The 16,430-nt window shown below is 52.8% G+C and overlaps 1 protein-coding gene across 4 annotated transcripts in view; it reads right to left on the bottom strand.

The window, feature by feature from the left end:
* Window positions 1-123: 123 nt before the first annotated feature.
* DUOX1 (dual oxidase 1) overlaps window positions 124-16,430 on the bottom strand; it is a 32,454-nt gene continuing 16,147 nt past the window's right edge. For 2 of the 4 annotated variants that reach the window (XM_072738412.1, XM_072738413.1), the window contains 16 exons: window positions 15,420-15,645; window positions 15,054-15,147; window positions 14,600-14,775; window positions 12,992-13,061; window positions 12,397-12,522; window positions 11,666-11,844; window positions 11,260-11,490; window positions 10,624-10,723; window positions 10,314-10,363; window positions 8,811-8,938; window positions 4,763-4,916; window positions 4,128-4,360; window positions 3,704-3,862; window positions 2,274-2,429; window positions 1,903-2,031; window positions 124-1,231 (listed from right to left, as the gene is read on the bottom strand). In XM_072738412.1, the coding sequence (XP_072594513.1) occupies window positions 1,109-1,231; window positions 1,903-2,031; window positions 2,274-2,429; window positions 3,704-3,862; window positions 4,128-4,360; window positions 4,763-4,916; window positions 8,811-8,938; window positions 10,314-10,363; window positions 10,624-10,723; window positions 11,260-11,490; window positions 11,666-11,844; window positions 12,397-12,522; window positions 12,992-13,061; window positions 14,600-14,775; window positions 15,054-15,147; window positions 15,420-15,645 (2,334 nt within the window). In that variant the 3' untranslated portion in view covers window positions 124-1,108. The remainder of the gene's footprint in view (window positions 1,232-1,902; window positions 2,032-2,273; window positions 2,430-3,703; window positions 3,863-4,127; window positions 4,361-4,762; window positions 4,917-8,810; window positions 8,939-10,313; window positions 10,364-10,623; window positions 10,724-11,259; window positions 11,491-11,665; window positions 11,845-12,396; window positions 12,523-12,991; window positions 13,062-14,599; window positions 14,776-15,053; window positions 15,148-15,419; window positions 15,646-16,430) is intronic. The other 2 variants (XM_072738414.1, XM_072738415.1) reach the window with 1 other exon arrangement.

The following is a 16,430-nucleotide window of genomic DNA, read 5'->3' as shown; positions in this document are numbered from 1 at the left end:
CAGGCTCCAGAAGCCCCACACTAGCTATCCTGAGAGGCCCTGGGTCAGGAAGGGTACTCCTGAGCTGGGAAAGGGGTCTCTCTCCGGTGAAAGTACTTGGCCTTGGGCCAGTTCCTTTAAATCTTTTTTTTTTTTAATTTTTTTTTATTTTTTATTTTACGATAGTCACAGAGAGATAGAGAGAGAGAGAGGCAGAGACATAGGCAGAGGGAGAAGCAGGCTCCATGCACCAGGAGCCCGATGTGGGATTCGATCCTGGGTCTCCAGGATCGCGCCCTGGGCCAAAGGCAGGCGCCAAACCGCTGCGCCACCCAGGGATCCCGGGCCAGTTCCTTTAGAAGTAGATGCTGCCGAATGCAGAGGGCTGTCTGCACCAGCCATTAGCTGGCTGGTTGACTAACTTCCTCTGCCAGTACCTACCCCCATCCTGGGGCAGAATAAAGAAACCCAGAGGGCAGAAAAGTGGTTTATTTATAAAGGAGACTACTGGAGTAGGAAGAAGAGAGAAGGCCTGAGAGCACTACAAAGAGATATCAGGCCAGGTTCTGACTACAGTACACGTTTAAGAACCCGGGAGAGGAGATCAATTGTGCTGTTAGACTAGGAGGCTGAAGGGGTTCCTGTAAATTTCTCTCTGCAGGTCTAGCCTCTGCCCCGCCCAAGGCATTTGCCAGCCCTTTTGACAGTGGGGAGCCTAGAGAAGGGGGAGGCTTGGGGGGAGGGGTTCCAAAATGCCAGCATCTGTGCTCCCACTTCACCCTTAGGCTCACAGTCCCCTGTACACATGCACACAGCTGACACATGTCAGCTCCAGTCTTTTGAGGGTTTTTCTTAGTTTGGAAGAAGAGGTGTCACTTTGCTCCAAAGTAATAATAGCTCTCCTACCTGCTATTTCCCAGATAGTGCCTCCCATTTCTCCAGGCTGAGACAGTCTGAACTTGGGGGTCTCTGAACCCATATGGGGTGACTGACCATGGTCACTCGGACCAAAGTTGGGAGCTAGGAATGGGGAGAAGGCTGAGGAAGCCAGAAACAGGAAGTACAGAGTAAGGTGCGGGTCCAGACCTCTGTTCAGTGGGACAGTGGGAAGAGCCCCTGGACAGGAGGCCTAGAAGTTCTCATAATGGTGGGAGAAGTGAGTCCGGTCCTGCCTATTGATGAGCTGACAGGCCTTTTCCACATTCTTGGTCATGCCAGGGGGGCCACAGCTAAACACCCCAATCTTCCGGACCTGTTGGGGGAGGAAAATGTGAAGGCTAGCTCAGTGTTCATGTTGAAGGCCAGCAAGAGTCCTTGGTGAGGGCTCCTTCCATGTTTCTGATAAAGGTTTGCCTCATACCATGTGTGGTGAGTGCAGGCTGGGCATTTTTAAGTCTAGCTCAGTTTTGGTGGATTTGCTCTGTGTGGGTCTAACCTCCACCTCCTCCAAGGCATTTGTCAGCTTCATGTACATGATCAGTGTTTCTGCTAGGGGCTGGGTTAATCAATGTGCAAGTTAAAGGCTAGCTTAGTGTCTCTCTGAGGGCTAGGTCATTATTTATGAGTAGAGGCTAGCTGAATATTCATGGTAAAGATCGGCTCAGTGTCCAGGGTGAGGGCTGGCTCAGCGTTAATGGTAAGAGTAGCTCTGAGTTTATGGTAAGGACTAGCTCAATCACTGAGCTGTTCCTTCTGGATAGGCATCATGGCTTTAGAAGTGGCAAGTCCCTGTCCCCTGCCTCCCCCCTTCACCCCTCAGAGTGACCCCTACTTTTTTTTTTACATTCTGTTACCCCCACTTATCACCCAGATGATGAGTTCTCATCAGCAGTCAGTTCCTTCCCTCATGGAGCTGGGTTGGGAAGTTTGCTCAGACCTCAGATGATAAAGACCAGGAGAACCTTGATATGGGGTGGGGCTGACCTGTGGGTGGACCTCCTGCAGGGACTTGAAGAATGGCTCGAAGGGAGGGCGGCCGAAGTGGGTGATGGAGCGTAGGCCTGTGAACAGGCTCCGGTTCAGCACCTTCTGGAAGTGCCGCTCACAAATGTACTGGGGGTAGAGGGGCAGGTCAGGCCAAGGATAGTCAGGGTCAGTGCCTAACCCAAGCCAGCCTGCAGCCCAGGAGACAGAGACTGGGGTGGAGAGGGAGCTAGGGGCTGAGGGTCAAGACCACCACCTCTGTGCCTCCTGCGATCTGAAGCTGGCTGTCCACCCACCTGCCTTGGTCATCTGCCTCACCCTGCCACTCCATATACCCACCTACCCACCTTGCCTGGCCAGCCCTGACATACCAGCATGGTCGTCCTGAGGTCAAACTTCTCAGCCAGCTGGGTGATATAGATGTGCACAGACACCAGGTCCTGACAGTCATTCTCCTCTACCTCCCGGATGATGTCAGCCAGCCACTCAAACTGCCGCTGGGTTCGTGTCACCCAGATGAAGTAGATCTGGGGACACATGGCTGGAGCTTAGGACCTGGCTCATATCAGGCTCCCTATATCCCAAGGATCTCCAAAGCAATAGAACTCTCCTGGCCTTGGTCACTTTGTGCCTCTCCCCCAGGCACCCTGGGGAGATGGAGTATTGTGGGGTGATAGGACCAGGCTTTGGGGCAGGAGATGCAGTTGCCCCAGGGCATGGAGAGGTAAAAGGAAGTGATAACCTGGGATGATGAAAAAGGAGCTCATTTGTCAAGTGAACTGATGGTCTGATGGGGTGGGAAGCAGCTTTTTCACACTGAGCCTGCCCTGCCATTCCCTCCAATGGGCCCTCCTCAGGCTGCTAGGCTCCCAACCAACCCTAGCCCAGAGGGATAGGGTTCCACTAGGGGTCACATCACAGAACAACCTTAGGGAGGACCCAGCTGGCTGCTTGGAGCAGATGGGAATGGACTAAAGAGAGACCAGGAGGATGGAAGCTGCCATGGAAGGACCCATCTCCAACTCCTGAAGAGGATGAAGCGGGGCTGTGTCGGTTAAGAAACAGAGGTAGAGGTGGCACGGATAGAGGAGCAAGGGAGCTGCCTGTCACCCCCTGAATGCTAACAGTTTATGGGCTGGGCCTCTGCCTGCTGCGTTCCTGTGCCCCTGACTCACCTGCCAGGCCCAGAGAGACAAGCAGGGGCCTGCTACCAGGTCCAGACTGGGGTGAAGGGACCTGGTACAGAGGGGGCCTCAGGGCCTGGGCTGTGTTCCTGGAAAGGACCCAGCCCACCAGTCCTGCCTTGCCACCTCCCCTCTTCTTCCTCTTGAAAACAGCTAGTTTAATTTTTGCCCCACCCCAAGTGTTCCCTTCCTTCTCCCAACCTGACAATGCTTCCTTCCTCTGTAAGAGGGAATGGGTTTCTTTACCCCTTTCCAACTCTGTTCTTTTTTTTTTTTTTAATTTTTTATTTATTTATGATAGTCACAGAGAGAGAGAGAGAGGCAGAGACACAGGCGGAGGAAGAAGCAGGCTCCATGCACCGGGAGCCCGACGTGGGACTCGATCCGGGGTCTCCAGGATCGCGCCCTGGGCCAAAGGCAGGCGCCAAACCGCTGCGCCACCCAGGGATCCCTCCAACTCTGTTCTTTAGGGTCTGAGGATACCCTGATCCCTCTGGGGTCAAGCCAACTTGGCCTTGCCCATATCAGGCCAAGAACAGAGGCAGGAGAGACAGGCAGAGATGGACACAGTGATAGGGAGCAGGGGTCATGGGCTGGCAGGAGGAGAAGACACTCACCTTCTTACAGAACACTTGGCAGCTGACTGATGACTTGAAGACCAGGTCTTTGAGGATGGAGGCAAAGGGGGTGACCCCAATGCCCCCTCCCACCAGCACTGATACCTCAAACTTATGCCACTCCTGGTGACCCTCTCCAAATGGTCCATCAAGGTACAGCTGCAAGAGGAGGAGTGGGTTTGAGTTAAGCTCCACCACCACAATAGTTCTGAAGCTAGAAATGGGAGGCAGGGAAAGGGCAGATATGTTTATGGAATGAAGAGAAAAGGGTGTACCGTGTTATTACGTGGTATTACCTGGAAGGACCAGTCTCTGGATTGGGAGTGGGGGGGGGGGGAACACACTGGGGAGTCTGGGGCTGCAAGACTAAGGCCTGCTGAGTGGATGTGGGGGCATGTAGCACATCTGGCCTGGGTTTGGTCACCTTTGGGTATTTGGCACAGCCATCTCCTGTTGGAGGTGAGTAGATTTCCCTGAGACGAGTGGTCCAGGGCCCTGCTGCCCGGATGTGCAGGCTGAGTGTGTCCTCATGGGGTGCAGAAGTCAATGTGAAGGGGTGGTACTCAGTGGTGCCCAGAGCCAGGCAGGCAATCTGCACCCACTGTCCCGACTTATATTCAAAGCCTTGGGGCCGCTGGAACTGCAGGTGGGTCACTCCTGGGGAAAGGAAGTGGGCAGGAGGCTGCTGTCCAGGACTCAGCAACACTGTGGCCTCCAGAAAATTCCCCCACCTGCAGTCTCAGCTCTCATTCTGGAATATGGCAAGGCCTCTCCCCATCAGAAGGCATTACCCCCCTTGGGCCATGTCCCCCTTGAGGAGAGGCAATGCAGCACTGGTGGTGGTAGTCAGCAGGGAAAGGAATCTGGCCCGGGGTTCCTCCTCTCTCTGTTGTGAAAGAGACTCAGGTCCTCTGACAAAGCTCCTTCATCGCTGCCACTTCAGGGCCATTGCCAACTCCAGTAGCCAAGTCAGGGGATTGCAAGGTCCAAGCTCTGTCCCCGCCCTGTCGCCTTTCTCAGTACCACCCAGCTGGTCCCTGACTGCCTATGGGCTGGTACCTGAGGGCAGCAACTCTGCCTTCACCACGCTGATCTCCACCTTCTTCCGGCTCAGGCTCACCAGCTTGTCCCCCACATAGATTAGTGCCGGGACCAGGAAGAAGATGTGGAAACGGGGCAGCTGGATCAGGCCAAAGCTGCCGTGGATGATGAGCTGGACAGAGTAAAGAATACAGCTCAGACCAAGCCATGCCCACAACAGTGTCTGTGGCCAGCTCAGGCTTTAGCCTTTTGCAACCTCCACACCCCCCTACCCCACCCCCATGGGCACACTCCATCCCCACTTCTCTGTGTACCATGCTCCTTCCAGGTTCCCAAAGCTAACCACTCCGGACCCCAACCCCATCCTGCAGAGCATCCATGACAAGTGAGACTATTTGCGTCTTCCTGGCACCATCCTAAACCAGCCACTTCGACTCTCACCTGTTCTCCTGCAGTAGCCTCCTAGCTGATCTTTTGGGTTGCCCCATTGTGACCCATTCTCTTCCGGGCAGCCAGTGTGACTTTTTCAAGTTCATTTTATCCTGCCATCCCAGCTTAACCAGCCTTAGTAGACTTCCCATTATACCACAAGGCCTTGAGATGCTCTAGCCTCTGCCTGCCAGTGTATCCCCTTTCCTGTTCTTCAAACATGGCAAGTCCTTTCTGCTTCAGGACCTTGGCACCTGCTGTTCCCTCTCCCAGGAATGCCTTCTCTCAGGTTCTTCCCCTGGCTACCTCTGTCTCATTTTTCAGGCCTCAGCAGAAACGCCTTGTCAGGCCTTCCCTTGGTCTTCTGTTGTATCTCCCAGTTAACTCCCATCAGAGCACTTGTCATCATCCACACTAATGTTTTTTCATTCATTAACATGTTTCCGTTGTTTTCCCCACTGGACTGGGGGTGGGGTCCTTTTTTTTTTATTTAAAAATTTTTTTTGCCACCATACTCTCAGCTCTTAGAAGTTGCTGCCTGGTACATAGCAGGCACTTAATAACGGTTGAGTAAGAGGAGTTCCTCCAATTTATTCCTTTGGAGACTAACACCTAACCAGTTCCCCATTTTCCAGAAATAACTGACAGGTATTGTCCAGCTCTGATCCTTTCCCCAATAAGCTGATCTAACATGGTCAGATACCATTACCCCCATTCTTCCCGTTTGCTTGCTCCTAAGTCTGGTCACTCTGGCTCCTGCCTCCACCTCTTCTCAGGACCTGCTCGCTGGGAGCTCACCCGCCCCATGAATGGCGAGACCCCAAGGTTTCCTTTCATTTGCTCCAATGGTTGGCAGTCTGTGGTACTAGCAACTGCCGGCTCCTTGCCACTTGGGTGACAGTACTGTGCTGGTTCTCTCAGGACACTCACTTTCCACCTCCTCCACCAGCTCTCTGTTCCTTCTCCCAGCCCTGATCCTGCATGTTGCCTAAACCTGATTTTCTCACTCTGCTCTCTTCTGTCTATGATCTCCCATATGGCACGTCCCCTCCACTGAGCCACAGCCCTTCAGCTGCCCCTGCAGCCCACACGGGTCCACCATGTCCTGTCAGCACCTAATAACCTAAGACCAGCCACAGCTAGGCCTGTCCCCATTGTGCCCTGAATATTCTCATCATTTCTGCCTCTGCACCAGGGCTCATGCCCTTTCTTCTACCTGGAATGCTCTTCAGATTCCACTGTGCCCTTTCAAATCTTAGCCTCTCCTTAAGGCTTGGCTCAAGTCCCATCTTCTCCCCAAAGTCTTCCCTAACCAGTTTGGCCCAAATGAAACTCCCTTCAGTGAGCTACTGTAACTCACTGTTTGGAATGCTCAACTCAGCAATTAATCCTATATTGTCTGCTCATTCTGATCACTTCAGATGCATGGCACTTTCTCTGCAGCAAATCCTAAATTCTTTTTTTTTTTTTTTTTTTCAAATCCTAAATTCTTGAGGGCAGGGCTTAAAGTCTCCTACTTCCTCCACTGGGTCTAGCACCAAACTAGTACTTACTAGACCCTTCAACAGATAACTGTTAAACTGAACTCTGGCTCCTCATTCAGCTCTCCCTTTCCCCTCCTGAGCCTTTGCCCACAGAACTAACTGAAACCTCTCTGGGCTCTTCTCTAACTGGCTCTGGTTGCCCCCAGCTCCTCTTTCATTATGGAACCCACGCCCACCCCCTCAGGCTTTCGGAGGATCTAACTAGGCTGAGAACAATGTCAGGGTGACCTCATACTCCTCTGTTTATACATCCCATTTGGTGTTGGCTCTACATTTAAACCACAAAGCTGCTGCAGACTCATGGTTGGCTGAGGAGCTAGGGGAGCTGCCGCCAGCTCAGCTTCTGCTGTGCTAGCCCTGCCCTCTTCTGCCTGGATCAGGATTCTGGACATCCTTCTGCAGGGTTGGCTCCATGCAGGAGTCCTTTACTTGTAGCTTCTCTTTCTGCCTGAAGTCAAGTGGCCATACCAGGGATAAATGGGAAGGAAACTGGTGTTTTGGCCCTGATATCCAACACCACCCCCCAACCCCCACCCCAACCCTCAACCCCCACCCCACTCCCCACCCCCCCACCCCCCACCTCCGCCCCCGCCCCAGGTGAGACTCTCCCTAGCGGCCAGGGCTAAGACTGCTCAGCAGAGAGGGTCCTGCACCTTTCTGAGCTGCTGACTTCCCCTACTGGCAGGAAGGGTGACTCTGAATCCCAGGACAAGTCAGAAAGGGGTCTTGGTCTCAGGGAAGCAGTTTGGCTACTCTTCTGGGTCTCTCATCTAGTTCAAAGAAGCTGGGTTTTTTTTCACCAGGATCAAGAATATCATCTCCACCCCAACAGAAACAGTAACCTGGAATGGTAGGGCTCCACCCTAGAAAGGGTGGGTAGGGAGGGATCACTTAGCCACAGCTTCCAAAGAAGGCAGAGATTTCTTTGGAAACAAACATCAGTTCTATGAAACAACCTAAGTCAAGGCTGGGTACTCATCTTCAGAATTGTGAAGTGCTGAGCCTCAAGCAACATGGAAACAGACCCTCTGATCAGTGAGGAGAACTGCATCTGGGAGGAGGCAGGGCAGCCCACAGGTGCTGGCCTGACCCAGGCAATGATGGACTCTCTCCCTCTGTCTCAGGACAAGGGAGATCCCTGTGTGTAGTTCAGCCTGGAGCCACGTAGCGGATGACAACCATCTGGGCTCTGCACGTCTTGAAAGCTGGCAGCCAAGCTATCATCGGTGGGGACACTGGGGCCTTGGGACTTAGTATGGCTTCTCAGCAAGACCTTTGGGGTGTCCTTTAGGGAACTTCTTGCATCCATGAGGAAGGTAGGCTAAGCAGAGCCATGACACAGGCACAGATCAGAGTCAGCTCTGGAACTAACTAGCTGATGCAACTGATGGCAAACCCAGGGAAGGTAAAGGGAACAAGAGAAGGGGGGGAGGGGGGCGGATTGTGAAGGAAGGGAAGCAGGAGCCCAGGTTAAGGAGAAGGAATGGAAATAGGTAGAGTCTTAAAAATTCATCTTATCAACAGTCCAGTGAAGACATTTTAAGCAAGCTTATTAACTTTACCAGTGGCACTTAGCTGGGTGCGGTGCTAACACCCCAGAAAACAAAAGGATCAGAACAAAAGTTCTGGATCAGAACTTTTTGATCCTGGGATCAAAAGCCCAGGATCAGAACAAAAGTGTCAGAACCAAGTTAAGATATATTTCTCTATATCTTAATATAGAGATATTAATATATCTCTTAATATAGAGAGGGTGATGCTCCCTTGAATGTAGGCAGTCCACCCAGGAGCCCACACCAGCCACTGGAACTCAGGAATGACTGATGAAATGATGTGAAGGAAATAATGTGGAGGTGTCTGCAAGGAACATAGACCAGCCTGGTAGGGCTACTACTGCTAGAGCCATGCCAGGGCACCCATCTTCCAAGTACTGCATACTGAGGTCAATCTGCTTGACCGCTCCACACTACAGTCTCCAGCTTTGAAGTGACAAGTGGAGAGGGTTCTTGAAATGACCAAGGGGATGGAGAAATTATGTCTCAGCCCTCATTGCCTCCCTGGGATCATCCTGCCAAGACCCTGAAAGCCCTCACCAGCACGTAGAGCAGGATGTAGAGGTGGTGGGTCAGCCAGAAGCCCCGGAAGCTGTGGCGACGGAAGTGGTGGGAGGCGAAGACATACATGATGGCCAGGACCAGGAGCAGCATGACCCCCGTGAGGCCTGTGAAATGAACATGGAGTGAAGGGCAGAGGAGCAGGGCTATTCTGAGGCTGCCATGGCTCAGGGGCCCCGTTCCACTTCACTGCTCTGGGTGGAGGGAGTGGAAGCCCAGGTTTCTCCTCTGTTCTCTTCTCCCTACACCACTGATCACAGGTGTCTTTTATTTCAGCAGACTCTGCTTATCCCTCACAGACCCGATTGCTATTTTTCAAGGACCTGTGTCATTTATGTTTGTCACTTCTCTGTCAGGCCCACAAGAACAAGGACTAGGCTGCTGGTTCACCACTGAATCCTAATGCTTACGGTAGGGCTTGGCACCCCATGGGTCTTATATAAATGTGTGCTGAAAGAATAAATGCACCGGGTATCTGCTCCGGGCCCTCTGGGTCAGACTTTGAACATTACAAGCCATGCCTCCATGGAGTTAAGACTTCATCTACATCCCCTTAGCACTCTACTTGGCTACCATGGCATGAGCACTGGCACCATTAGTGAATAATCACAACCACTTGAGCCCCCTGGGTTCAGTTCAGTGTTGGTGGGAGGACCCTCCTCTCACAGGGGACCCCAAGCATGGGGTACACAAGAAAAGTAATATTAGAGTCAGGACGAAAGTGTGGGGCCAGAGAATGGCCCCTCAAGTGATCGAGGAGAGAGGCAGAAATTAAGAAGATTAGAACCCTGCAGTATAGAAAAGCAGAGGTTAAGACGGGATCTAATCAAAGCCTGTAAAGGCCTGAACAGAGAAGAGAGCATAAATACAGCCTTATCCACTAAATCCCAGTGTGCAGGAATTAGCAAGCACTCTGAAGTTCAAAGCAGATTGTTTTAGGATTAAAAAAAGAATGCTGTGTTTCACGGAGAGGAGTGTAGGAAATGTATTACCCCAAGGAGGAAACAGACTGAAAATATAAATAGGTTCAAGAAGCTCTTGAATAGATTCACAGCTAATAGTTCTAAAATGGGTGATTATGGGGAGTTAGAATACATCCTTAAACAGCCCTTGTCAAGACAGACTACAAAGGGTAGGGGGCTCTTCCTAGTTTGACAATGAGCCTGTCCCTCCAGCAGAGTCTGCTGAATGCAGCTGCAGCACAGCATTCCTCAAAGACACTGTCATGGCAGGTGTCTATGTTGGGGTGAGGGGCGAGGCGGTCCACTCCCATTCCACAGAAAGAGGAAGTTCAGACTTGGGGTAGGAGCCCAGCCAAGCACCCAAGAGAAGGACTGGGAAGCAGAGGCTCCTACTGCCCAGGAGAGTCCTCAGGGCCAGAGGGCAGAGCCTGATCACTGTGAGAGCTGAGTAAGAGCTACTAGGCAGCCTCATGGCAGATAGAACCCAGAGCCCACAACTCAGAGCAGGGAGGGCTCTTACCTGGCACAGTCTGAAAGAACCACCAGTAATATTTCTGGGGAAACTCAGATCTGTGAAGGGAAAGCAAGGAAGGATGCGGAGATGTCTGGGACTTCCAGAGGAAACACCCCAACCCAGCTACAAGTCTCCCTTTCTGCCCACTTGGGGTCAGGGCTCTGGCTGGTCACTGTCCTATAGTCTGGAAGGTGACATTCTCCTCAGAGCCAAGAGAATTTGCTTCTTTCCACCCATAAAGAATCCTCCAACCTTGACACACACATACACACACACACACACACACACGCACGCACACAGCGACCCACTCACTCACCCATCGTTGTGGAAAAGTCCAGGGAAGAGGCAGGAGAGGACGCTGAGTGGGCTGATGGAGAACAGGTACACATTCACCACGTGGCCTGCACTGTGTAAGACTAAGGAGGACCAGACAAGGTGGGAGTGAGCCTGTGGGCAGCCTGGTGGGGGCACTCAACCCATTCAGCCCAAGTTGGAGGACTCTAGCCACCTGGTGTTGGGAGCCTAAAGAAGGTCTGGTCTCTAATCATCCTCCTGTCCGTCCCCACCCCCGGAAGTGCCCATATACGCCACCCATGAGCACAGCCACGTGAGTGAAATGATACCATCAGAAGTTCATTCTCTTGTTTTCTCTCACAGAATATGTTTTGTAACATCAAAACTGGGAGAGATCACATATTATGTGCACTTGTTCTAGGGTGCCAGTAACTTGTCAGGAGGAGGCTGGTGAGGTGGCCCTGAGAGCATGGGAAGGCCCTTATGAGGCTCCTGAGCTCACTCCACACCACTGCCAGGTCAGCGCCATCCTTTGGAGAAGGACATCTAGCACTTACATTCAAGTTAAGCACAAAAGAGAGGAGGGGCTCTCAGAGGGGGGTAAGGCAGCAGGGGGCAGGAGGAAGTAGACAGAATCCCCAGGACTCCAGGGCCCTGCCTGTGAGGACGATGGCAGTGGAGGCAATGAGCCGATGGAAGTCCACGGCGGCGTCGAAGGGCACGTAGCGGTTGAGGAAGGTCTCTCGCAGGAAGGTGATGAGGTTGCGGCACATGGTGAGCAGGATGTAGGAGAACATGAAGGAGATGCTGGCGGCTGTGCCCCGGGACAGGATGATGCCCACACGGGTGGTGTCCGTGATGCCCATGTGGTGAGCCCCAAAGGCATAGTCTGTTGGAGAGCCCAGATAGGTAAGAGGGGAGCAGTGCAGAGGAGACAGGGCCTCTGAGGCAGATCAAGTGCACGTCCCGGCTGCCACCCCTCAAGCAGGACTCCCCCGCAGCCTCCATTCCAGCAGGCCCCATGCATCCATAGGAGCCCCAACTTCAGGGCTGCCCCCACTCACAGTAGGCCCGCTCCAGGAAAAGGCCCCCAGTGATGGCATAGAACACAGCCACACAGCCAATGTGGCGTCGGTAGTTCTCAATGAAGCGCTTGAACTGCTGCAAGGTCTGGTGGCGGCGGCTGCGTTGGAACTTCTCCCGTTGAGCCTCCGTGAACAGCAGGGGCTGGAATGATGTTACCCTGGCAGACAAGAAGTCTTGGCTCTGGCTACGGACCCACCGCTAGTGCAACCCACCTCCCTAGAGCAGAGAAAGGGCATCAAGTTGCTCAAGCCAAGCAGGGTTCAGACCCAAGGCTATCCCATACTCCTCAAGCAGACTGGGACTGGTATCAGACAGCGTTGCAAGGGCTCACTTGGTCAGTTCATCCCAGGGGATGCACTCCCTCTAGCCCAGTTCCCACTCACACTCAAGATGGTCCTCTCCCCTCCCAGTCTGCAACTCCCCATTCTTGCTCTGGTCTCACCTTTTACTGGAAGCTCAGAAGACACCCACCTCCAGGAAGTCTTCCTTGACTTCCCAGGCAGAGTGTGAGCACTTCCTTGAGCTCTGAAGCCCCTTGCTCTTACCACTATTACAACATTCATCAGTGGGACATTGTAATAATGATCAATATACCAGACCATCTTGTAGGCTGTGATCTTCTCGGGCACGAACTATTTATCCTTCCTGCACCCCTGCATGCTAAAGGGATGGATGAACTGCCCGGGCTTAAGGAGAGGAGTGGGCGTACTTCTTGCCAAACCTCCGACGAATCTCCTGGGGAGGGTCTGTGTCCATGGGGCACTGCAGTCTCTGTGGTGTCCACTCCACCTCAGTGTTGCTGTGGGGACAGCGAGCACTCACTCTGGGGGAGGGACTAGGACAAGAAGGAGAGGACTTTGGCCACCTAAGGCACTTGATCCTCTACTGTCCCCAGTCTGCCTTCAGGCAGACTCTGCTGAGGAAGGGTCAGAGCTCTCAGGCAGGGGACAGCAGGATTCCCACAGTTCACTAGAGAGAAAAGAAGTTACATCCTGGGGGGTCCCAGCCAAGGAAACGCATCCAGCTCTGCCCTTGATCAGGGCACCTGACCCTGGCAGCAGGAGAGCACTGAAATCCAGCAGGCTCTCCGCTATTTATGTATTTATGTATGTATTTATTTTTTTATTTTCTCCGCTCCTCTTGATGCAGGGCTGTGTCTGCCTGGAGTAAGGAGCACTGTTTTCTAATTTGCATGAAGGCACTACATAGGCTAGAAGGGCCCCTGATTTTAGGCATTCTGGGGAGAGAAAAGGCAAGCCCCCTAACCACAGCCCTCCCTCTACCACTCCCAGATGAGGACTCACCAGATCTTTTCCTGGCTAATGTAGGATGCTCGACGGCATAGGTCTTTGATGACTTCAGGTACTTCCACCCCTGTAACACAGGCCTGATCTTGGGAACAGCTCAGGGCCCAGAGCCCAGGAAGACCTGGCACTCATCCTATGTCCATACTGTAGAGGCTCCTTGGCCGGTACCCTTGCCTTCATGTGCCCAGCCTCAAGCTGTGGCCCCAGTGGGAGCTAGACCCAGCCATGAGTGGGCAGGGAGGCCTGAAACAAAGTTGGCCAGGCAGTGTCCCCTGGATGTGTGTCCACCTGCAGCCCCACTCCTGGGACTGGAATCAGGCTAATGGGGTAGCTAAGACCATTCTGCTACAAAAACCCCTGCTGAACCCTCCAGCTTAAAACCTCCTGGGAATTAAATGTAGATCTAGGTGGCATATATGGAGACATGGAGATCACCATAAAATGCTTTCTACCTTCCTGTGTTTACAAATGTTCATAATATAAAATGTTGGGGGGAAAGTAGTACTCAAAGCTACCCTTCTACATAATGCTTGCTCCCCCAGCCCGTCCTCGCCTCCAGGGACTGAATGTCCCTGGGACTGTGGCCTGGGCTCACGTCCAGGCACCTGCCCCTATTCTGCCCTCAGGCCCAGGTGCCTACTGCCCCAGCTACCTAGGAAAAGTGAGAAGATGAAGAATCAGGAGTGCTGGCTCTGCACTCTACCAGCTAGCTCCCCTCCAGCCCTGGACAGGGGAAGCCCTGACCAGAGTGCAGCTGGGTCTTACCCAGCTCACCCTTCTCCATCTGGGCTGCTCAGCTCCCTGAAGTGCTCATAATCTGGAGAGGCTGGGTTTGGTCTCAACATGCTCCAGTGAGAAACTGTGAAGGTGCAGCACCAGCTCAGAGTAGGCCATGGAGGGTCCTGCTACCTGCCCCTACTACCCTGGCTTTAGCCCCTACCTACCCGAGGTGGACACAGATGGGACAGGAAGTAGGGGGAAGGACAACAGATGTGGGTCTCCGTGCACTAAAGCAAACTTGAACTGAGCACTCAGCCAAGGGATATAAAGGCAAACAAAACCAGAGCACCCCCACCACCACCACCAGACACCCCAGCTCAGGCAAATATGGCTTGGAGAGGGCTGTAACAAAGAGACACTGTTGTGTCCCCCCACCCCCACCCCCGTCCCTGGGCACCCTGCACATGGCCCTTTGAGAGAGAGCCAGGAGAAGCATAATCCTGTGTGCTGTCCCCCTCCCCACCCCAACCCTGCCCACCCCCGGGACAAAGCTGCACTGTGGGCCCTAGGCACTGTCGCTTTCCTAAGCCACTTCCTCCATTAAAAAAAAAAAAAAGAAAAGAAAAGAAAAGAAAAAATATGTATATATGTGTATTTATAAAAGATAAATATTTTTACAATCATGTTGGTTATACAGAAGAATATAATCCAACCTGGATTAATCATCCCCTGTTTATTATTGTTATATTCATTCTTCAGATTTTAAGAGAATCTTAAAATTGATTAAAATATTTCTGTGGGCTCCTAAGAGGATGTGGGCCTTATACACTGTGCCTGCTGTGGCTAATGGATAAGTCAGTCAGCCCCAAGGCCAGGCTGTCCCACCTCTGACGCAGAGCTGCGTGAATCGGAGCTCACTGTCATGATCCCGCAGCATGAAGTGGAAGTCCTCCCATGTCAGTTCCTCCTTGTCCTGGAAGCCTGACTCCCGGAACATGGACTCTACCACCTCAGTCAGCTGAGCCTTGGACAGACAGTTGTTGGAGATCTCGATGAAGGACCTGGGGTCAGGGGAGGGAAACCATTAGGCCCTGTAAAGAAGCCTGAGGCCTAGGCAGGAGGACCTCCTGATTATCCCACCAGGCCTTCAGAGACCACATGGAAGGGCTCCAACTGGCCAAATTCCAAGCCTCCTCCTAGTTGTAACAGTCTTTGGCTATATAGATGAGGAGGAGGAGGCCCGTGATCTTTACTCTCCTGCTCCCACCTTCATGCCCTACTTCTTACCCCCAGTAATCCCTGCTCTGGCCTACTCTTCTGGCCATCCCACAGGACCAACCTCAGCATCCTGATGAATTCATCCTTGGAAATGAGACCATTCCCATCAAAGTCATACATGCGGAACATAAGGCGAGACTTCTCCTCCGGAGAACCTGGGAGAAGGAGGACCCTGTGAGACCCCAACCTACCTGCCTAAACCCCAAGCTGGCCAGAAGGGGCCTCACATGAGTGTGACCCAACTGCTGAGCACAATAAGGGGTCGCTCTCCTTGCTGATCTCTACCTAGGTGCTCCCAGCTGTCTGCCATGGCTAGAGACCTAGCCCCAGCACTTCCCCATCTCCAACAGATCAGCTACCCTCCAGCCGCAGTCTCTAGCTCCTTCCATCTTCTCCTACCTGGATGATCACTCCCTTCTCCCCCTACCTTTCATGAAGACCACCAGGATGTCCAGAAACTCCCGGAAGGACAGGTAGCCATTGCCATCTTTGTCAGCCAGAGAGAACATGGACTCCACAAACATGTCCTGGGGCTTAAGGCCCAGGGACTCGGCAAACTCAGCTCTGCTCAGCTCGCAAGTCAGGGCCTCCTGTACCTTCTGGGATGAGTCCAGAGGCAGAGTCCCTGCATCTGCCTGGTCAATGTCCAGCACCTGCACTCGGGCAGCAGCAGAGGGAGGGAAAGAGGAGACAAGGTTTCCTTGAAGTCCAGTTGAAGCTTATAGGACAGATACCACCTTTTCCAGATAGCTGCCGAGCACCCTGTCCCCTAAGCCCTACCCTATGACCTGCAGGTGGTCCCTGAGGCCATTTGTTCTACAGAGCCCTGGCCCTCTGTGTTAACTGATTGGACCAGGGATGCACAATTGACCCAGGCAGATTATCTGGAATTGGGACTGACAGGTTCCAGGTCTGTCTTGATCTGAGCACAAGAAAGCTCAGAAGTTGTGGGCCACCCTGTTCTTCCAAGTGCTCAGAGATACAGATGGAGGGAAGTAAACACACAGAGAAAATGAGGCCGGGTAAGAGAGAGAATTGACCTTGTTTGCTGGCATCTTTCCTTTCCCTAGCCCCTTCTAAGCCAAGTCATAGTCCTCCCTTTGGAATTCCTGAGAATTCCATCAGCATATCCTCAGAGTCAACTGACCCTTCATCATTGCTAGCTTGCTTTTACACCCCAAGGAGTTTTGACTGAGAAAAACCCCAGGTGAGTGGAGAAAAAGTTGGGCATGGGAAAGGGGAACTCTCACAGTGGGCTACCTTCAGGTAGTGAGGGAAGCAGGCAGGCCCCAGGCTATAACACCTATATTTCCTGCCTTTTAACTGGGGGCCCCCAGTCCAGGGCTGGTTATGGTTTCATGAGGCAAACCTTGTTACTTCAAACAAGGAGCTTTAGTGGAAAGAGCCTGGGGCTGGAGGCAAAAGACCCGGGTTCCTG

The sequence above is a fragment of the Vulpes vulpes genome, chromosome 15 (genome assembly GCF_048418805.1).
Source record: "Vulpes vulpes isolate BD-2025 chromosome 15, VulVul3, whole genome shotgun sequence".
Taxonomy (NCBI): domain Eukaryota; kingdom Metazoa; phylum Chordata; class Mammalia; order Carnivora; family Canidae; genus Vulpes; species Vulpes vulpes.
Note: the sequence above shows the minus strand (reverse complement) of the source record. Positions and strands in the feature narration are given on the sequence as shown.